Here is a 23,471-nt window from a genome sequence, read left to right as displayed (position 1 = left end):
AACAGATACATATATAACTGAATCACTTTGCTGTACATTTGAAACTAACATAACATTTTAACTCAACCATACTCCAATAGAAAATAAAAATGAAAAAAAAAATCCAAAACACAAAAATCCCCAAACCTGATTTATACAACTTCCATTGTTATTGTTTGGTTGCTAGGTTGTGTCAGACCCTTTTTTAACCCCATGGACTATAAGCTACCAGGCTCCTCTGGCCATGGGATCTCCCAGGCAAGAATATTTGTGTGGGTTGCCATTTCCTTCTCCAGGGGAATCTTCCCGACCCAGGGATCGAACCTGGGTCTTCTATATTGACAGGAAGATTCTTTACCACTGTTCCATCAGGTCAACTTCCATAGTAATAGTTTTATCCAGGCAACAGAACTGGAAGAGATCCCAGTTGGCCTCAACCAGAAATTGAAAGCTCTGTGTCTTTTTTTTTTTTTCCCTTATAATCATTTCATTGATGGAGATACACCTAAAGGGAATGAAGACCATCTTGCTCTCCAAATCATCTCCATCTTAGTTTTTTTAAGTGTTCCATACTAGGAATTGCTTTGTTAAGAATCACAACTTGCTGGGAATTCCCTGGCAGTTCAATCGTTAGGACTCAGTGCTTTTAATTACTGGGGCCTAGGTTCAAACCCTGGTCAGGAAACTAAGATCCTACAAGCCATGCATGGCTCAGCCAAGGGCCCAGGAAAAAAAAAAAAAAAGGAAAGAAACAAAAGAAAATAAAAGAAGAAGAAAAAGAAGAATCGCCACTTGCTGCAAGCTACTAAAAGTCATCTATGCAGAGATGAGTGGTGGCCCCCAGGCCAGTTTTATGGCAGCGGGAAACGCCAGGTAAGCACAGGCAGGCAGAGGAAGACGCCAGGTTACCTGCTGTCCATGGTAGAACACAGCCAGAAGGAACATGGCCATCAGCAGCAGCGACGCTTCCTTGGTCCCCAGGAAATCTCTGTTGGGAGGAGAAATGCAAATCGTGGCGTGGTTATTGACAACTATGAAGCGACTTCAAGGAGACCCATTATGAGACTGAGATTCAGACTGGAGTGGGATAAAAAGAAAGCAGCAGCTGTTTTCTGAGCTCTCACTATATGATAGGGGCTCTCTGAAGGCCTCCATATAAGCTGATCAGAAACCAGTTGACCCCCAAGGCCACAAGGTCATGTAGGCCATACCTGGTGAAAGACTCCAAAGTCTAGCATCTAGACAATGCATTGACATTAATAATGAAGTCTTCTATTGCAAAAAGCTTTTTTTTTTTCTTCTAAATTTCAAGGCGTTCTTACACTTTCTTGTCACAAAGCTCCATGTGAAGACAGACATTCTCTTTCTTCAGTGTTGCCCCATTTAAGAGACAGGCACATCGTACTTGCTATGTGGCAGTGCCTGTTCTAAGTGATCTAAGAATCACACTTAGGTTTTTATAAAAAGGTCTTTTTGCAATTTGGGGCACTGTTGTTCTCCTTTACAATCTCTTTTCTGCATGGCTGCTAGAGTTTTGTTTTTTTTAATACCACGAAAGCCAGAAAGATTGAGGGCAGGAAGAAAAGACGGCAACAGAGGACAAGGTGGTCTGATGGCATCACTGACTCAATGAACATGAGTCTGAGCAAACTCCAGGAGATAGTGAAGGACAGAGGAACCTGGCATGCTGCAGTCCCTGGGGTCGCAGAGTCGGACACGGCTTAGTGACTGAACAACAACAGCACCAGATCACACTACTCCTTTGTTTTATAGCTTCCCAACCACCAGCATACACATACTCAGAACTCATTCAGAGGAAACTTGACTCTGATGTGTTAAAGGACACAACAGGGCCTTCAGAGATGAGATACAGTGCTCAGAGAGAGTAGAATGGGCATAAATATGGTGGCCCCCAGGCCATCTCCAGCCTTCCCTTTTCTGTTCTCCCTGGAGACTAGCAGGAGGAGCATGGGGCTCAGGGAAATGACAGCATGAACTCAGCTGCCAAGTCCAGCTTTTCACCTCGCCTTACTCTAAAAGACCCTCCCAGCTTACACAGGGCCAGATCCAGTCCAGCTCTCTGGGCAGAACAGAGACTTAGGAATGGAAATGTGCTTTCTTTTGGGGAGATACTGTGCACATGGGGACCCAGGGCTCCGAGGAACTCTGTAGGCTGCAACAAGATGCAGATTCACAAATTCCTAGTTCCATCTGCTTTTCCTTGGAGATAGATGCTAATAATAGATGAAACTCATTATTATATCTCTTTTCTGTAGCCCCAATGAAGCACATAATTACTGACCATCTACTGTGTATCAGGCACATGATAGGATACAGAGCTGAAGAAGATATCTTGCCTTTGCCCTCAATACAGTTCAGTAAAGGAAAGAACTAGACAGATGATTTCATAACATGGTATAGCCCATAGTAAGGATACACTCTGGCTGCCATGGGAATATAAGGGAAGAGAAAGTAAACTAGGCTGGATATTCAGTCAAGACTCAAGAGCTGAATATTAAAGGTTGATAAGAGTCAGTCCTAAAGGAAATCAGTCCTGAATATTCATTGGAAGGACTGATGTTGAAGCTGAAACTCCAACACCTTGGCCACCCGATGCGAAGAGCTGACTCATTCGAAAAGATCTTGACACTGGGGAAGATTGAAGGCGAGAGAAGGGGACGACAGAGGATGGGATGGCTGGATATATCACCAACTCGATGAACATGAGTTTGAGTGAGCTCCGGGAGTTGGTGATGGACAGGGAGGCCTGGTGTGCTGCCGTCCATGGGGTTGCAAAGAGTTGGACACAACTGTGCGACTGAATCGAACTGAACTGAAGAGTTTGGGAAGAAAAGGGGGGAGAGGAGTCTATAGGTATGAGACACAGATCTTGTTTAGCTGACAGCTTGTTCACAAGCCTCTAGTGCAGGGAGGATAAATAAATACCATACATCCAGCCTGACGCCACACGCAGACTCAGCAGGAGAGAGTGCTCAGATCTGGCTGAGCCGTACAGCCTACAGCTGGACTGTAAGTCATGTATCACCATCCAGAATTTTAGCGGCTAGGATTCATTCATTCACTCAGTCATAGTCACCACAGTGCTGTGCACAGGGACATACTAACACCACCCTTTTTTCATGTCACAATTCTCTGGTCCTTCAAGCTTGTGGACACCCGACAAAATAAAATGCTGCACTCATGCAGACGCAGCTTCCAGTCTCAGCTCTGCTTCTGACCAATGGCTTGACCTTGGACAAGCTACTTAACACCTCTGAACCTCAGTTTGTTACCTTGTGAAGGACTCCAGTTGCATTTACCTCCTTAATTATGAGAAATAATTGACCAAATCTTAGCAATATACATGCTTGGCATGGCGTGGGGCCCATGTCTCCCTCTCTTTACCCCTTAAAGCTCCCAGTACATCAACTTGCTCCTAGTGGTGGCATTTTACAAAATCACTCATTCAGGTGGCATAGACTGAATGGGACATGTCCTGTGTTTAGCTCCTTATGAACACAGCCTGAACTCCTGCTCTGACTGGTACTTCTGATATGCTTTCCTTTGTGATGCAGAAGAAGTTTCAAAGCTCAGAAACTTATCACATAAAACATACCTTCAAGAGAAAACATAAATACACCTTACATCATTATGAAAGCAGTGGTTGACTAAAAATAGAGAGATGACTAGATCACATTCGGAAGAAAAGTAAAGGAAAATTATGAATGGTTGTCGGGTCTTTAGGATGTATTTCAGGTGGAAAAAATATGGCCTGAGAAGAGACTACAGAATGCACTGTAAGTTAGCCAGGCCAAAGAACATCCAGAAAGAATAGTGAGTTGAAAGGATTCTTTTTTTCTTTGTAACTTCTATGACTATTTGAAGAACTTCCAAAGAGAGCCAAATGGCTGAAATTTGTACAAAACGGTAATACTTTGTCACATATTAAGTGGCAGAGACATGAAACCAAGGACATTTTGAACTAATTTATTTGTATTAACAAAATTATTGGATTGATCGTATCCTCCACCCAATGCTCAGAGAAAAGGACATAGTTAAGTGAAAGCGCATGTAGAATAGTGTGATCCTCAGGGCTACCACAATCTTCAGAGACCATCTTATCTATATCTCATAAAATTAATATTTAATTTGAGCATTAATCATTGCAGAGTACCCATACTAGTTGTAGTGAATTCAGAAGCTAATACAAATTCACAAATAAAAAAAATAAAAATTGTTCTTCAGCCTATCACCCAGAGAAAACAATGATTAGTATTTTGGAACCCGCTCAATGCCATTTCCTTTTCCTTCATGCAAAAATATATTTATGTTTACAAATTTAGAATCATAGGGTTCAGGCTGCTTTGTAACATATTTTTGCACTTAGTATGTATATGAAAATAATTCTGTGTAATTAAACATTGCACAGTGTGAATTTAATGGACCCATCAAATTCCATATTATGTGTGCCATACATCATATAATGGTCCTTGCAAGCCTTTTAATTTCCTTGTTGAAGACTAAGGCCCAGAAAGAATAAAATGCTTGCTCAAGGTCACACAGCTGATTTGTGTCCCAGGATGAGAATTCACATCACAGGCACCAAGTCAGAGCATTAGCCATTGCGCATCTGATGCCAAATTTTAATGCTGCAATTAGTTCCCATTTCCCCTTGTGAAAGCCAAAATAAACCAGCCAGTTTGAATTTATCTTTTATTCTGCTGCCATACTAATGACTGCATTTGCTTAGCACTGATTTTATGTCATACCTCTAATAACACTTGGTGTACATTGCCTACTTTAATTGTCACAGCAACACTTAAAATATTATTCTCCCTATTCTAGCAGAGCAGAAACTGAGACTCAGATGTTAAATGAGACACAAATCTAGTGAATGGTGAAGGCTGACCATCAATCCACACCTCAATGATGCTTTTTCAGTAAGCTACCACGGCTTTCTAACATGCACTTACTTATAATTACTTGCCTCTAAGCTCCTTTCCCCAGATGGCTCAGTGGTAAAGAACCTGCCTGCCAATGTAGGAGAAGAGGCAGTGGGTTCCGTTCCTGGGTCAGGAAGATCCTCTGGAGGAGGACATGGTAACCCATTCCAGTATTCTTGTCTAGAGAATCCCATGGACAGAGGAGCCTGGAGGGCTATAATCCATAGGGTCGCAAAGAGCCAGACACGACTGAAGGGATTTTGTAGGCAAACTCCTTACAGTATCTTATTCATCTGTGAATCTGCAGATCCCACCAAAGGCCGTAGCAAAGGTTCAGTTCGGAAGCAAGTTCTGCCGACAGCATGGGGAGCGCATGGTTTGCGGGTACGTGAATGTGTGCTCAGTTGCCCAGCTGTGTGCGACTCTTTGCCACCCTATGCACTGTAACCTGCCAGGCTCCTCTGTTCATGAAATTTCCCAGTACTGGAGTGGGTTGCCATGCCCTCTCCAGGGGATCTTCCCACCCACAAGATCAAACCCACATCTCTTGTGTCTCCTGCATTGGCAGATGGATTCTTTACTACTGAGCCACTCAGGAGATCATAGGGTGTAGGTAGATGAAACTTAGCTTACTGTGAACTAATGGTATAATATGATTCCAAATGAACTACTATTTCCATCAATCACTCTTTCATTTCATTCAACAAACATTTAATTGGGCACCTGCTGCCAGATACTCCACTAAGTGCCAAAATTATGAACATGGGTAATGGCCCTTGCCCTTAAAAGCTCCTATTCTAACAGAGGAGGAGGACATGGAAATTAATGATTGTAACAGAGATAAGTGCAATGATAAAAAATTATATGCACAGATTAGAAAATGAGGAATGATCAGAGAGGGCTTCATGGAGGAGGCAGTCTTGAGCATGATGTGTTGGCAAGGGGAAGAAAGTGCAGAGGCTCACGTGGGAAACAGCATATGGTTTCCCATGGCTACAATGCAAGATCCAAACAGTGACCTGAGGAGTTGTAGGAGATAAGGTTGGAGGAGTCAATGGGAATCCAGGGAGGGTTTTGAAATTCTTGCCAAACAAGTTGAACTTTTCTCTCTTTAGAGGTAACAAGGAAACCCTAAGGATTTTAAGAAGGATAATGAGTTGACCAGATAGCTTTGAGGAGGATGGCTTGAGAGGGCAGGTTAAGAGATCAGCTATGGTATAGCAGTGCAGAGATGAAAGTAAGGATATTTCTAAGAATAGCAGTATTTGTGCTATAGAAAGGGTCATGTCTAACACAGTAAGTCCCCTACCCATGAACCTTCAAGCTGTGAACTTTTAAGGATGCAAAGATGCATTCACATGTCCAATCACACAAGTTAGTTCACAAGTCTGGCTACACTGTACATGCATGCGTCCTCTACTGTCCAGTGACAGACAGTATACAGAAGTACACTGTCTTTATTTGATGCCCAGGATGTCTGGAAGCAAGAGTAAAACCAGTGGCGATGTAGCTGGTACTGTACTGTAAGATTAAACATGTTTTCTTTATTTTTGTGTTTGTTTTCTATGTATTATTTGCTTGAAAAACATTACAAACCTATCACAGTATGGAATTATTTGCCAACAAAGTTCTGTCTAGTCAAGGCTGTGGTTTTTCCAGTAGTCATGTATGGATGTGAGAGTTGGACTATAAAGAAAGCTGAGTGCCGAAGAATTGATGCTTTTGAACTGTGGTGTTGGAGAAGACTCTTGAGAGTCCCTTGGACTGCAAGAAGATCCAACCAGTCCACCCTAAAGGAGATCAGTCTTGAGTATTCATTGGTGGGAATGATGTTGAAGTTGAAACTCCAATACTTTGGGCACCTGATGCAAAGAACTGACTCATTTGAAAAGACTGTGATGCTGGGAGGGATTGGGGGCAGGAGGAGAAGGGGATGACAGAGAATGAGATGGCTGGATGGCATCACCGACTCAGTGGACATGAGTTTGGGTAAACTCTGGGAGTTGGTGATGGACAGGGAGGCCTGGCGCGCTATAGTCGATGGGGTCGCAAAGAGTCGGACATGACTGAGCAACTGAATTGAACTGAACTGATTATTTAGCCTATTGTGTTAGCTGGGTATCTATTTGTTGGACCTACCAACAAATTAGACTTATGAATGTTTTCTCAGAAGGGAACTTGTTCATATGTAGGGGACTTACTGTAATAATCATTTGTATTCATCAAGTGCTTATTCTATGCCAGACCTTGAGCTAAGTTTCCAATATCACAATTTATCTCTTGTATATTCCTACAACATAGGAACTATTATCACCCCCACTTCACAGATGAGAAGATCAAGGCTTAAAGAGGTTAAGTCGCTTTTAACTCATTTTCTCAAGATCACACAGCTGGTTGATGAAGGCGCTGGGATTTGAAGACAGGTGGTTTGACTCCTAAACTTGTACTCGCAGTTGTCATGATGCAGTCGTCCTTACTAGGGGTGCTGAAGAGGATGAATTTCTAGGGACCAATAAGATATTGGCAGTGAGGGTGCCTCCCCTGCTTTGGGCTCAGTGTCATCCATGGAGACGGGAGTCATCATGGAGGGGGCCTCATGAGCAGATAGAGAGTCTGAGTATTGGGGTCATCTCAGTGTGGATGTAGCCAGGATGCCCTGTGCTAGGTTCTCTGTACTTTCCCAAGGACCCAGTCTCCAGGAACAATCAGCAGAAATGCCCCGAACCAATGTGAGCTCCTACAGGATTGGTTAAATTCCAACAGCAGGAGCAGACAGTGACTGCCAAATGGATCCACAGTGACTACTGACCCGTTGATTTATAAACATGGCTGAGAGGGAAGCTGAATGGACTCTTCCATTTCTTATTAATTTAATTCTGTTGATAGCAGAGTGTGAATCAATACAAGACTAATTGACAATCAACCTTGAGTCAGGAAGCTGAGAAAAGCAGCAACGAACTTGGGATTATGCTCACTCTTAGAATCCTACTTAACAATTTAACAATAAGTTTTTCCTTAAGACCTCAAAACAGAATTCAGAACTAAAGCTTTCTCCTAAAAAGGAAGGACAGGATAGGAGTGAACAGATCCTGAACACCTACAATGTGCCAGGCACATCAGAGTCTCATACAGCCCCACGCTAGAGTACAGTTACTTCACTTCACTGATGAGTAAATGAGGTCCAGAGGTGGGAAGGGACTTTCTAATGCAACAGAGTCTGGATCTGACGCCAGAGCCCTGGTTTGCTCCATTAATACTTTTTAAATTTCCTTTGAATGAATAGATTTTAGATGATTTAATTTTTATTTTTACTACAAAAATGGCCTCCCTTGTTCATATACATTTTTGCCCTCTTTTGTGCTGGTTTCTACTTGGCCATGGGACATCAGTCCTGGGTGTTCATTGGAAGGACTGATGTTGAAGCTGAAACTCCAATATTTTGGCCACCTGATGCGAAGAGCTGACTCTTTTGAAAAGACCATGATGCTGGGAAAGATTGAAGGCAGGAGGAGAAGGGGACAACAGAGGATGAGAAGGTTGGATGGCATCACAAACTCAATGGACAGGAGTCTGGGTAAACTCCGGGAGTTGGTGATGGACAGGGAGGCCTGGCGTGCTGCAGTCCATAGGGCTGCAAAGAGTTGGACATGACTGAGCAACTGAACTGATGGGACATCTGTTGCCACTAACCATTTAATCTAATTTGTAACTATTCTGACTTTCTTTGAACCCTGAGCATTTGGTGAGAGATTCTTCTTGATGTGAGAGACATGTTTGCAATATTTACGAAGATGGGCTTTTGAGCCAGAAAGACCCGAGTTTGAATCTAGATCTGCCACCTACTGGCCATGTGCATCGAGGTAACTGTTGAGCCTCTCTCAGCCTGTGTTCCTCAGACTGTTGCCATGAGGGTTAAATAAGGTAATGGATATAAAGCGGATGTCGCATTCACATAACAGGCACACATTAGTACTTAGAATTTAGAAAGAACCTTTACAAATCTAGTGAGAAAAAGGGAAAAACACCTAATAGAAAACCAGGCAAAAGACATGACCTGGAAGTTTACTGAAAATGGCCAATTAACAACAACAAACTGCACAAACTTATCCATGATGAAGGAACTACTAATGAAAATAACGGGATAAAATTCTCACTAAGGAACTGAATAAGAATTACAGAGACCACTGCTTGTAAGAGAGAAACTGTTCCAAACTTAGAGAGCCATTTGGCAAGATCTTAAAAAGTTGAAAATGCAGATACCCTCTATCCCAGTAAGTGTGCTTTGAGATATGAACCCAAAGAGATATTTTCAATGGTGGTCACTGAAGTATCAACAAAGTTTTTATAGGTTAAAGAATAAATATATCTTGGTATGTTCTACTTAAAATGAGCTAAATCTGTAGATATGAACCTAGATATATCTAAAAACTACAATATTACAATGATAGCATAAGAATTTTATAAACAATTTAAAATACAGACACAACTAAATATATACTGGGTTAAATATATATATATATATATATACTGGGTTAGCCAAAAAGGTTCCATAAACTGAATAAATCAGAACGAACTTTTTGGCCTACCCAATATAAAACACATAGATGGGAAGGATACACACTAATTGCTTTAGAAGTTGACTCTTGGGAGGAGGATAAAAGAACAACGCTGGGAAGGGAACTTTAACAATGTCTGAAATACTTTATCCTTTTAAAAATGCAGAAGAAAACATGACTAATTGTATGCATTGTTTATTTCCAGCAGCTGGATCATAAGTGTTCCCATTATTAGTCTCAGGCACATTTTCTGAGGCTTCTTGGACTGTCTTTTCCTCCTCTGTTTCTCAGACTGTGGGCCATGTGTTCTGGTCTCAGAGAGACCTCTGTTCTTCCCACCTCTCAAGGCCAATCAGCCTTGTGTAGAAATGGGCTGTAGAAATGGCTGAAGTTCATCACCAGGAAGTACATCCAGAGTATGAACTGAGACTGATGGGAGAAACGAGAGGGCAGGAACCAACAGATCCATCCCTCCTGTCTGAGGCACTTTCCCTACCTTGTCGCCTACCCAGAGATACTTCGAGACATCCTCCAAAGCCCCAGCTTCACGATTCATCTGGGCAGCATAATATGGCTTGTATTTGCCTTCCATCCCTTCCTTTTTCACTTCCTTTCCCCTCACTTTTGCTGTCTTGGGTTTGGATTAGCACTTCATGCTTGCCTCAGGCTCTGTTCTCTAAGAAATCTAGGCTAAGATTTTTGTTGTTGTTGTATTTTTCCATATTTCAAAATAACACAATGTAAGGAGTTTAGCAACTGCTCAATGCACAGGGTCTGCTATTATTAATAGTGCTACAGCAAAATGACAACCAGACCTTACAAGTCTTGGAGCTGTTACAGTCGAAGGAATTGTAAATTATTACATCTGGGGAGATGTGAGCTATGGTCTAGTCCAAACTTTAGTCCATGAATTAATCTGTAGTGAATATACATGATAAAGTGGAAAACTAGGAATTTTGCCTAAGCTCGTCAGCCAGAGAGTGCATGAGAAATATGTCAATATTCAATCAGTCTCTAAGTTTCAATAACTCTACCTTAATCATTTTCCCATGGTTTCATTTCCCACTAGAAGCTGAGCTCTTTTTGAGCACAGTGGTGGGCACTTACTCTCCGCTGTGGTTCAGGTTGTCGTAGCGCAGAAAGAGGCCTGCATAGATGGTCTCGGTCAGCAGGGCATAGATGGCAATCATGATCAGGAGCACAGCCAGCTTAAGGACAGAGTTGAGTCGGAGGAAGACCGCACAGGTCACCATGGCCAACACCCCCGTGAAGACAAAGTACTGGAAACAGAGAAGGTAGCTGGTCAGATTCAACAGGAATGTGGGCCGGTCATTCTCCCAGTCATGGATTCCAGCAGGTCTCTTTATATGGATGTTTGCTGAGCATCTCCATTTGGAGGTCTCAGGCCATCCTCAAATTCAACAGGTCCCAAGTGGAACTCATCATTTCCCTACCACTGAGAGAGTCAATTTCTAGGTAGGTTGATAAGAAGTCCAGGGTTCCCGAGGAGGAGAGAAGGATCTGGGGTTCTCAAGGAGGAGAAAAGGACAAATTTTTTTTCTTCAAACCCAGAGCTGATGATTGCACAACAAAACAGCTCATCTTGCTCATGGATATGTTTTCCCTTAAGCTCGGTACCAATGATTATATGACAACAATGTGTCCTGCTTCAGGACATTTCTCCTTAACAAGAACCTTCTGACTAATCTTGTTATCTTAAGATGTATATTGCGGGAGTGGGTCTGGTAGTGGTGGTTTAGTTACTAAGTCGTGTCCGACTCTTGTGACCCCATGAACCATAGCCTGCCAGGCTCCTCTGTCCATGAGATTCTTTAGGCAAGAATACTGGAGTGGGTTGCCATTTCCTTCTCCAGGGGATCTTCCTGACCCAGGCATCAAACCCAGGTCTCCTGCATTGCAGGCAGATTCTTTACCAACTGACCTACAAGGGAGGTTCTAAAGTGAAAGTCACTCAGTTGTGTCCGACTCTTTGCGACCCCATGGGCTATACAGTCCATGGAACTCTCTAGGCCAGAATACTGGAGTGGGTAGGCCTTTCCTTTCTCCAGGGGATCTTCCCAACCCAGGGATTGAACCCAGGTCTCTTGCATTGCAGGTGGATTCTTCACCAGCTGAGCCACAAGGGCAGCCCCCAAGGGTCTGGTAAGACCTTTCTATTGTTGGTTGTAATCTTGTTAATTTAAGATGTATGTTGTGGGAGTGGGTCTGGTGAAAGTATATAGGGCCTTGCTAAGACTAGTGAGTGGACACTCTCCATGCCCCTTCTGATGTCTATGTCAGAAGCTTTCTCTGTCCCCTTTTCACTTTAATAAAATTCTGCTACCCAAAAGCTCTTGGGTGATCAAGCCTGGTCCCTGGTCCTGAAGCTAAATCGTCTTTGGAGATCATGAATCCAACATCATTCACCATAAGCTATCACCACCTCCCCAAAACTCTCTTTCCAATTCTTGGGGGGAACCATTGGCACCATTTCTCAAGCCAGAAATCTTAGTCTCATCTTTGCTGCTTTGCTTTTCCGCCATATTCCACAGTCTGGTCATCCTAAATTTGTAGATTCTATTTCCTCAATAAATCTCATATCTATCCACCTTTCTCCTATCCTATTTCTGTTTTAGTTCTCTCTTACAGTTTTGGAACAGTTTTCTGGCAGCTGTTTGCTTCTAGTTCCCAGTCCCCACTGAATATACACTACTGGTTTTTGTTTTTTTGGCCACACCACGTGGCACATGGGATCTTAGTTCACCAACAGGGATTGAACCTGTGGCCCCCACAGTGGAATCTTGGAGTCTTAATCCCTAGACCACAAGGGAAGTCTCTGAATACACACTGTTATTTTTCAGCCAGTATTTCTGAAACTCAGATCTGACCACGTCATTCCTTAACTTGAAGTCTTTCCATGGCTCTCTAGTCTCTCAAACTATATTCTCCTTCCTGTATGGCAAAATTCTCAAGACTGTCATATATCAGGTTCCCTTTTGCTTTCCAAATCCTGACATATGTTCCAGCCTCACTATAAACTGCAGAGAAGGCAGTGGCAACCGACTCGTGTTCTTGCCTGGAGAATCCCATGGATGGAGGAGCCTGGTAGGCTGCAGTCCCTGGGGTCGCACAGAGTCGGACACGACTGAAGTGACTTAGCAGCAGCAGCAGCACTATAAACTGGCTGTCGCCCACAGCTGTTTCCCTGCTCTCTTGTTCCTCTAGAAAGTGAAAGTGAAGTCGCTCAGTCGTGTCTGACTCTTTGCGAGCCCATGGGCTGTAGCCTACCAGGCTCCACTGTCCATGGGATTTTCCAGGCAACAGTCCTGGAGTGGATTGCCATTTCCTTCTCCAGGGGATCTTCCCAACCCAGGGATTGAACCTGGGTCTCCCACATTGTAGACAGATGCTTTACCATCTGAGCCACCTCTAGTGCTTTGCTTTTCCAGTGTCCTATTTCTCTCAAATCTCATGCATGTGACCAAGCCTTGCTCTTCTCACAACATTAGCTCAGGTGTCCTCTCCTCTGAGAAACTTTCATGCAAATCCTCCAGGTGCTTCTGGATCCGGCCTCATTCCTCCATGGCAACCTTCACAGTCCAGCATGATACCTGCCATCTTGTATTAAAAGTAGCTGCACAATAGGCCAGTTGGGAACCACTCAAGGGCTGCAATATTAGAGTGACCCCCCAGGTGTCAGTCTGCCCAGGTAGATTTCAGCCTTCTATAGGAAGATCCTCAGTCCATTTCCCTTATGGAAGGACCCACTATATCATTCTGGTTGAAAGGTTAGGATTCTGAGTATCCAGTAGGAAAAAAGAATAAAAATTGCATTATCAAAGACCCAGTTGGTGGTGGTACTTTGATTTTTATACACATGGTCTTCCCTTGTGATTTTTCAAAGCAGCTGGTCAAGATGGGATTCCTAATTTCCATTTTACAGGTGAAGAAACTGAGGCTCATAGAGCTTAAGTAAAATTTTCAAGTTCTCATAATTAGAAAATGATACAAAGGACACCTGGATACAACCTGTACATGTAAATATTAACTCTAGTGGGCATACCGGGCTTAATTTCTAAAAACCATTCCAGCCTTGTTATGCATTCCAACAACTGGTTGTCTTCTCTCTCCTATGACATGAAGAGACAATTTCTGTATGGGCAGAGGAGACAGGTAAGAAATTCTGGAAATCTCTGAGCGATGACTGAAGGATTCCCATGTCTTGACAAAGTGTTAAGGGGAGCAATATTCTGCTTGCTTGAAACAAGCATTTTATAAACTAAACAATGAATTTTTCCCCTAAAATTGTTGTCTAGGGACCTGCTGGACACCAAGAATTGTGCCAGGCTGGAAGGCACCATCCTAATGTTAGGATATTGTCACAATGCATCATTTTCCTCTTAGAGAAGAAGGAGGAAGAAGAGTTTTACACAATGCTAACTTAAAGGGACTTACACATCTGCTGGCAGGGGTAGTATATACTGGAGTGTCTGCACCCATTTGATTGCTCTCAAAATCCCACGGCATTATGAAGTCACAGAACAAGAAGGAAAGAGAGCAGAGAGTTTTCAGAGAAAGGATCCAAACTTCCCGAATCACACAAAATTGACACTTAGCAATTACGAGTCTCGGTACAAGCAGCACAGTGAAGGGTACACAGGCCAGCGACAGTGGCTTCCCTGTCTCTTCCTGAGCTCTGACTCTCTCATGGTCCAGGAATGAGGCTGTCATGAACACGGGGTCAGCACAGGTGCTGAGTGGGGATAACGGATCTGACTTTCCCAGCTGTTTCCTGGACCATATCAGGTAGGGGAAAGGGACATTTCGTACGTGTATGATGCTCTGGGACAGTCTGACTGTGTTTGGCTTGTTTGAGCACCATGGTTTCCATTTGACGTCCCCCTTCCTCCCAATACTAGAGGAAGAATGATGAGTGTTACTTAGTTCATCATAAGTTGTTAACTTAGATCTGTTGAAACTGCATTTAAATTCCACAAGCAGATGTGCTGTTGGTGTCTGACTGGGGTTGAGGACGGACTCTTCTGGTTATTTCCTAGAAGGGACTGCAGCCCCAGTCAATATTTTAACCTCGTAATAATTCACAGGAAGACATATCTGTGTTAATGATGTTCACAAATGATGACTCATGGTATAAGTATGAAGTAAAACCTAAACAATGAGCAGGCAAATAGCTAGTTCTTAGGGAAAGAATTTGATTTTTTTCTACATTTAAAAAAAAATATAAGAATGATGTTTCTCTTGATGATGCTTATTGGTCAATTCAGTGTAGTCACCTTGACGGACCATGTGTTTATCTTGATCCTGCTTCTTTGATGACTGAGCTCAGATCCCTGTAAATAATCTTCAGAGTCTGGTTTTGAAAAATGCACCCCCACCCCCTCCCCCCGACAAATGCAGTTTTTCTATATTTGATTCCTAAACAATGATTTCCAGCCAGATTATGTCTCCCACATTGCAGGTGGATTCTTTACCTTCTGAGGCACCAGGGAAGCCCAAGCATACTGGAGTGGGTAGCCTATCCCTTCTCCAGGGGATCTTTCCCATCCAGGAATCGAACTGGGTTCACCCGCATTGCAGGAGGATTCTTTACTAGCTGAGCTAGCAGGGATGCTCTTTCACTTTCACTTTTCAAACAAACGATGTCCAGCCAGATTACACATCTTGGTGACTTTCAAAAGTTAAATTTGTTCCCAGAGGATAATGATTTGACATTGCTGGACATACCTAGGAAGTATTTGCTGTCGGCAAAGAACAGGTAGCAAAGAGGAACGTGGGGGTGCTGTTGGTAAGTGTATGCTCTCCAGGCTCACTCTCTTGGCTTGGGCAACAAGTGAAGATCTAAGAGGATCCGTCTTCCTGAAAACGATCTGAGTCAAGGTGGCCGCCATTTTGCAGATAATTGATAGGAGACTGATATTGCTATGAAAGTATGGCCTGCTCAAAGTTCTAGTCACATGTTATACATGTGATTATGTAGATAATCTCATGTTTAGAGAATGAAGGCTTGCACCTTTTTTTTTTCAGTAATTTTATTTATTTATGACTGTGCTGGTTCTTTGCAGCTGTGCAGGCTTCTTTTTTTCTAGTTGAGGTGAATGGGGGCTACTCTCTGTTTACCGAGCCTGGGCTTCTCATTGTGGTGGTTTCCCTTGTTGGGGAGCATAGGCTTTAGGGTGTGTGGGCTTCAGCAGTTGTGACTCCAGGGCTCTAGAGCACAGCTCCCTACTTGTGGCACACAGGCTTAGCTGCTCTGCAGTATGGGGGGTCTTCCCAGACCAGGGATCGAACCCACACCTCCTGCATTGGCAGACAGACTGTTTACCACTGAGTCACCAGGGAAGCCCTGGCTTTAAAAAAAAAAAAACAACAACTGTATTCCTATTTCCTTCCTTAAATACAAATCTCTACTTTGGCAGATACTATTTACTCAATTATCAAAGCTTTAAGGAAAGGAAAGAGAAGGAGAAAAGAAACTAATATTTAATGAGTGTTTTATGTATATTATCTCTATTTGTCACCCAAACAATCTTATAAGATAGGTGTTGTTAATAATTCCCTTAAACAGATGAGGAAACTGAGGCTCAGAGAGGTTAAGTGATTTCCCCAAGGCTAAATGGCTAGTCAATGGAAGAAGAAGAGTGCTTGCTCATCCCATGTCACCTCACAGCTTCTATCATTCAAATCTATTCTGTTTTCCATGCACAATTAATGTCCTTAAATGTTTGGAATCCAAGCTTCAGTGAGATGGGTCTTGGTTTTTGGATCACATTGTGTTATTACAGGTTTTGGCTCTTTGTGGGGAAAGGCAATTCCAAAAATTAATTATCATTTGGGAAAAAACAAAATGATCTCCTCTATGTATTTAGCCATAACATAAAATTGGCTCAGTGTAGAAAAAAAAGGAGCTTATATAATATCCCTCTGTTCAACTAGAAAAAGTTCTGAAATTACAATGGTGCTATTTGATATTTATTTTTTGTTTGAAGTTTTTGGTGGACCTGCCACTGTGAAAGTCTGGAGAATCTAATTTTATCCTGAATGCCAGTTGGAGATTTTAGACTGCAGTGGATACATTTTCTTCCAAAATTACTCAAGGCTCTGATTCCTACCTGAGAAGTTAACCAGAGAAATGAGGGCAAGAGTTTAGGGAAACACCAATTTTTACAGTCACTTTCGGAATTTAAAATATCTGCTTATTTTCTTGAAGAATTCCACAGCCAGAGAAGCCTGGCATGCTACAGTCCACGGGATCATGAAGAATTGGACATGACTGAGTGATTACCGTGAACTATTTGCTTTATTATCACTCCTTTGATTCTGTTCCTCTCTTTTTGCTTCTTCCTGGTTTTTCTCCCTTTTGTCTTCCTCTTTTAACTCCCACCCCCTTTCATCCCTCATCTTCATCATCATGATCAACTGATGTTTAATGAGCATTTATTATGTACCAGAAACTGTAGTAAATATATACATGCATTCTCCCAATCTAAGTCTCATAACACTGTGAGGTAGGCCCAGCTGTTATCCCAGTGTGGAAATGAGGCCCAAAGACCACAGCTGCAAGTTCAGCCAAAATGTTCTGACTACAGGTTTTTAAGACTCTCTAATTCTCTTCCCTTTTCTCTCTCTCTGTTTCCTCTTTTGCACTTAAATTTTAAAGTAGTTTTCTTCAGTTATGATTCACCTACAGTGAACTGCATATATCTAATGCACACAATATGCTAAGCTTTAGTATTTGTGTACATCCACAAAATCATCACAATTATGAAAATGAATACTAGCATGAGTTTCAGTGTATCCCTTTACGGTTCTCCACTCCCATGTTCCTCCCTCTCCTCCCCAGGCAACCACCTATTTCTTTCTGCTATTATGTATCAATTTATTTTGTATTATACATTTTTATGTATAAATCTATCAATACATTTTCTAGAATTTTTAGATCAGTTGAGTTCAGTCACTCAGTCGTGTCCGACTCTTCGCAACCCCATGAATCGCAGCATGCCAGGCCTCCCTGTCCATCACCAACTCCCAGAGTCTACCCAAACTCATGTCCATCGAGTCGGTGATGCCATCCAGCCATCTCATCCTCTGTCATCCCCTTCTCCTCCTGCCCCCAATCCCTCCCAGCATCAGGGTCTTTCCCAATGACTCAGCTCTTCGCATGAGGTGGCCAGCGTACTGGAGTAGGACCATACAAATGCATACTTTTGCTTTGTTTTGCTTATTTCTGTCAGCATACTGATCTTGGGATTCATCCACACGATTGCACATATATCCAGAGATCATCTCTCTCTACTGATGTGTAGTAGTCCCCTGGATGGCTATTCTACAGTTTCTTAGTTTCTTTATTCTCTCAACTGTTTATGGACAATTGGACAATTGGGTTATTTTTAGTTTTTATCTATTACAAAGAAGGTTGACACGAACATTCTTTTTCAATACAGAAATATAACTTTGTATTTTTAATATAAAATATTTCTCATTTTACAAGAAGTTTATTAAGCAACAGAGTGGTTGACTTGAAGGGAAAACATTCTAGGATTCATTTCCTTTAGAATAATTTATCCTTTCTTAAAGATTTATTGCCCTATATGTTTACTTCATTATCTGATTGGATTTCTTTTCATTTTTGTAACACAAAATAATAAACATTTTGATCTTTATAAAAAGGAGAAATGTCTTCTTAGAATTTTGGTGTTACTTTTTTTTTTTTTTTTGCCACACTGCATGCCATGTGGAATCTTAGTACCTTGACCAGGGATCAAAACCCAGTCCCCAGTATGGAAGGGCAGGGTCTCAACCTTGACCACCAGGAAGCCCCATCTTCCTTTTGAGATTATTTTGAAGGAAGAACTAGAGCAGCAACATATAATCTAGGGATAATTATTGAACACTACTGAAGCAAGTCTCATCTGATTGCTCTACTTAATGTCTCATGAATTATGGTATTTCTCAGATTGGCTGGTGGGAAAAGACACTATTCCCAGCCCAATGTGGGAGCCAGGCACTAATCCTTTCAGATGGTTTTTTTTTTTTTTTTTTCTGGAGCATTGCTGTTTCCCCATATGCATGCACTGATCAGACCTCTGCGGATCCCTGAGTCTTCTCTTTCAGAAACTCTCTTCTCGCTGGAGTATGTCCTACAAACTCTAGCCACCTTGGTTCCCCCAGACTCTCAGTTCTATCTCCTCAAATCAGGGAGTTGCACTGAGTTCCATGTGTGTTCTTCCAACCTGAGCCAGTCTGAAACACTCTTAATGCAAGATACAGCCCAGGCAATCATAGGGCTCACTTAATTTGCTTCTTGTCTTTCAGGGATTGCTGTCCTTCAGTACCTGATGCCCAGTGTCTTAAAAACTATTGTTTCATATATTTTGTTAGTTTTTAGCTATTTCAGGTGGGAAGGCAATTTTACCTCTACTGTTCCACTTGAAATTTATCTTTTTAAAGAAAAATTATTAAAATGACTGTGGATTCTGTCCTGTGCTGTGCCCTCATGGTAATGTTAAACAGCTATACAATATTGTCTTTTCTCTTAGAGCAATTTAGAAGTTTGAAGAGTTGGGGAAAATGTTCTAGCTAGATGAATTATAGAAATGATGGAGTGGGAGTATGAAAACGATGCCTTAAGGACATGTGAGATTGGCAGAAGCACACGCTAGTAAATTAATGCTCAAAATTCTCCAAGCCAGGCTTCAACAGTATGTGAACCGTGAACTTCCAGATGTTCAAGCTGGATTTAGAAAAGGCAGAGGAATCAGAGATCAAATTGTCAATATCTGTTGGATCATCAAAAAAGGAACAGAATTCCAGAAACGTGTCTACTTCCACTTCATTGACTATGCTAAAGCCTTGAACTGTGTGGATCACAACAAACTGGAAAATTCTTAAAGAGACGGAATACCAGGCCACCTTTCCTGCCTTCTGAGAAACCTGTATGCAGGTCAAGAAGCAACAGTTAAAACCAGACATGGAACAACAGACTGGTTCCAAATAGGGAAAGGAGTATGTCAAGACTGTATATTATCACCCTACTTATTTAACTTATATGCAGAATACATCACGAGAAATGCCAGGCTGGGTGAAGCGCAAGCTGGAATCAAGATTGCCAGGAGAAATATCAAGAACCTCAAGATATGCAGATGACACCACCTTTATGGCAGAAAGTGAAGAAGAACTAAAGAGCCTCTTGAAGAAAGTGAAAGAGGAGAGTGAAAAAATTGGCTTTAAAACTCAACATTCAGAAAACTAAGATCATGGCATCTGGTCCCATCACTTCATGGTAAATAGATGGGGAAACAATGGAAATAGGGAAAGACTTTATTTTGGGGGGCTCCAAAATCACTGCAAATGGTGACTGCAGCCATGAAATTAAAAGATGCTTGCTCCTTGGAAGAAAAGCTATGACCAACCTAGACAGCATATTAAAAAGCAGAGGCATTACTTTGCGACAAAAGTCTGTCAGTCAAAGCTATGGTTTTTCCAGTAGCCATGTATGGATGTGAGAGTTGGACTATAAAGAAAGCCGAGCACTGAAGAATTGATGCTTTTGAACTGTGGTGTTGGAGAAGACTCTTGAGAGTCCCTTGGACTGCAAGGAGATCCAACCAGTCCATCCTAAAGGAACTCAGTCCTGAATGTTCATTGGAAGGACTGATGTTGAAGCTGAAACTCCAATACTTTGGACACCTGATGTGAAGAACTGGCTCATTTGAAAAGACCCTGAAGCTGGGAAAGATTGAGGATGGGAGGAGAAGGGGATGGCAGAGGATAAGATGGTTGAACGGCAACACCGACTCCGGGAGTTGGTGATGGACAGGGAACCCTGGTGTGCTGCAATCCATGGGGTTGCAAAGAGTCGGACATGACTGAGTGACTGAACTGAATCTGAAGGGATTGGGTATGCTTGAAGAAGTCTTGAAGGCTGGGTAGAACCTGGGATTCTACCCATGGTAGAGAAGTGGGAGAAAGTCCCAGGATGCAAAGACATCAATGATGACTGATGCCTGTAGGGAAAATTGGTTGTCAGGGACCCTTTAAAACCATAGCATACTCTGACTGCTCTCACAACTATAGCTGACTAGTCAATGACTGTTCCAATCTGCTAGAGCATATAATAAAGGGGCTTGATTGTAAAATGAAGACCTTCCTATTGAACCTCCTGAGAACCACATTCTGAAGTTTGAGATGATGAGAATGGTTTCTGCATATGACTGTCATTCACTTTACAAACCTATGTCTCTTTGCTCTCCTAGACTACTTCTCAAATCATAGCTGGAACATGACTTTCCTCATGATCATTTCGTATATCCTCACTCTTTTTTTCTTTAGTAATTGGCAAGCTCCAGTTCAGAAATAAACTTTACTTTATACCATATATGATGACAGTCTCTTATGTTTATGCCACATCATCCAGCTTAATTACCTGCTTCCAGACTGAGAACTGTTCCCCACGAGGGAGGTGGAGAGGTCCAGTATACAGATGAGGAAACCAGAGCTCAGAGAGAGGAAGTGATTTGCTTGGGGATACACACTTGTGAGTGATGGCAGGTGGTTGTACAAATTAAGCCTTTTAGGAGGTTTGAATGTCTGATTCCTTCTACTTTGGTAGACAAATCCTTAGGTAGAGAAACATGGCCAGGTATATGCCAAGATGGCAAATGGTGGGTTTAACAAGGTTGCTGTGGTAGCTGATGATGGAAAGAGTCCAGGTGCTCACATTTTATGGCAGTGGGATTCCTGCACCTAGGAGATGTTGGAATTTGGCAAACTTTGCCTGGCAAGGGCTAGATAGCAAATATTTTTGACTTAGTTACCACTACTGAACTCTACCATTATATTATTATAAAAACAGCCATAAAGACATTGCTAACAAATGGGTGTGTCTGTGCCCCAGTAAAGCTATTTACAAAACAGGTGGCAAGTGGAATTTGGCCTGTGGTCATAGTTCACTGGCTCCTGGGCAAGATGATGTCTTTGGAGGAAAATTTTAATATTAAAACTGATTCATTTATTTTATCTCATTTTTAAACATCTCTATTTTATGAATATGTTTCATAATGTACATGATACTTTAGTACAATGGCACATGTGTGCATGCCAAGTTGCTTCAGTCATGTGACCCATGAACTATAACCTACCAGTCTCCTCTGTCCATAGGATTCTCCAGGCAAGAATATTGGAGCGGGTTGTCAAGCCCTCCTTCAAGAGATCTTCCTGACTCAGGGACTGAATCTACATCTTTTACTTCTCCTGCTTTGGCAGGTGGGTTCTTTACCACTAGCACCACCTGGGAAGCCCAGGACCTTGGGATACATTGCAGATAAATATATTTTTATGGTGCAGGTTCAAATCCTTTTAATTTGTAAATGAATCACAGCTGACATTTAATCAGCAGATATTTTGTGGCAGGTGTTGCGCTAAACACTTTCCATGGATTAATTCACTTAATCCTCATAATCACCCATGAGGAAGGTATTTTTTTCATCTTCATTTTGCAGAGAAGAAAACAGAGGCACAGAGATGAACTTATGTGATCCAAAAGCTTACCCACCACTTTATTAGGCCTGGGAAATCCATGAGTGCTGTGGTCCTAAGTTTGGGAGTTCAAGTTTGAGGCAAGGGGTATATACACAGCATTGAATCAGAGGCCCAGATTAATACTTAAACACCAACTTCAAGTCAGATCACATGTTAGAAGCTCAACGTTTGCCAACTCATCTAGGTAAGCACCATGAGAACCTGATATTCTGTAACTCCAAAATCACTGTGTAAAGAAGGTATTATTTTTCCCACTTTACAGATGAGGAAGCTGAGGTTCAGAAAGAGTTTGAACTGATTCAAGATTCCACTGCTAGCAAGTAAAGGGGCTCAAAATTTTGTTGGGAGCAAAATCCAGCTTTTGCCTAACTCTAAATATCTGCTTCTTGGCTGACTTACTGCCTCTTGGACAGTCTTCATGCCCTCCAAATAAAAGTGTTCTCAGGGGGAGTGGTATCCCACAGACTCTACAAAATTAGAGAGCACTCCTTACTTGGTGGGAGGAAGTCCCAGAACACATGGTCTGCCCCACACAGCTGTGAAATCAGAGCTAGTCCCATCCTGCCCAGAACTTTCTTAGGAAGAGCCTTGTTCTTCCTTAGGGATGGAGCCTGAATTCAGAAGTGTAAGGTCATGAATAGTCAGATGTGGTTTCAACTGCAGCAGCAAGTCTTGATAACTGAATGAAGACGGGAAAGACAGAAAGAAGGAAGAATGAAAAGAAGTGAGAGAAAAGGTAGGTCAGGCAGGAGTAGCAGTGAGCAAGCTACTTTCCGAATCTCTGTTTCACTGTCTACAACATGGAGATGGTGGTAGCATCCAGCATGTATCTTGAAGATGTAATGATTTTGTGCATATCCAGTAGATGCTCTATTACCTGAGGTCAGAGGTGAGGCAGAGAGCCTCACCAGCCTCACCTGGACCAATTCTGGGGCTGAGGTCAGATAACAGAACGCCTTTCCCCCACCACATGCTGGAAGGGGTCTCAGAGAACAAAAGTTTACCCAAGGTCCTCAAGATTGGCTGGTGTCTACTGGGACATCCCAACCGTCTTCCCTCCAGACCCAGAGTTTATATCCTAGTATGTAAAGGACTGGGTCATGGCTTAACAGAACCAAAGATTGTCCTTTGCTTGACCCCTAGGTTGACCCCAAGGCCCAGGGCCAGCCTAGTGGCTATGGGGCCAGGAGATGGTCAGGCTTATACTACGATGGTAAGTGGCCTGCTGGGACACCGACTGAGTCTGTGATGCTCTGGGCACTTTCTATACCACTTTAATATGTTTATTTACTTATCTTTTTTTAGTTTTTTTTTTTCTTTGGTCGCACTGCTCAGCATATGGAATCTTAGTTCCCCAGCCAGGGATTGAGACCGTGTCCCCTGCAGTGGAAGTATGGAGTCTTAACCACTGGATTCTCAGGGAAGTCCCACTTTG

General features: G+C 42.4%; 1 protein-coding gene across 4 annotated transcripts in view; it reads right to left on the bottom strand.

The window, feature by feature from the left end:
- The window catches only part of ADCY8 (adenylate cyclase 8), a 233,412-nt gene that overhangs the window by 26,584 nt on the left and 183,357 nt on the right, over positions 1–23,471 (bottom strand). For all 4 annotated transcript variants that reach the window (XM_069600951.1, XM_069600950.1, XM_069600952.1 and 1 more), the window contains 2 exons: positions 10,586–10,758; positions 889–967 (listed from right to left, as the gene is read on the bottom strand). In XM_069600951.1, coding sequence (XP_069457052.1) covers positions 889–967; positions 10,586–10,758 — 252 coding nt within the window. The remainder of the gene's footprint in view (positions 1–888; positions 968–10,585; positions 10,759–23,471) is intronic.

The sequence above is a fragment of the Ovis canadensis genome, chromosome 9 (genome assembly GCF_042477335.2).
Source record: "Ovis canadensis isolate MfBH-ARS-UI-01 breed Bighorn chromosome 9, ARS-UI_OviCan_v2, whole genome shotgun sequence".
NCBI lineage: Eukaryota > Metazoa > Chordata > Mammalia > Artiodactyla > Bovidae > Ovis > Ovis canadensis.
This window is presented reverse-complemented; position numbering and strand designations above follow the sequence as displayed.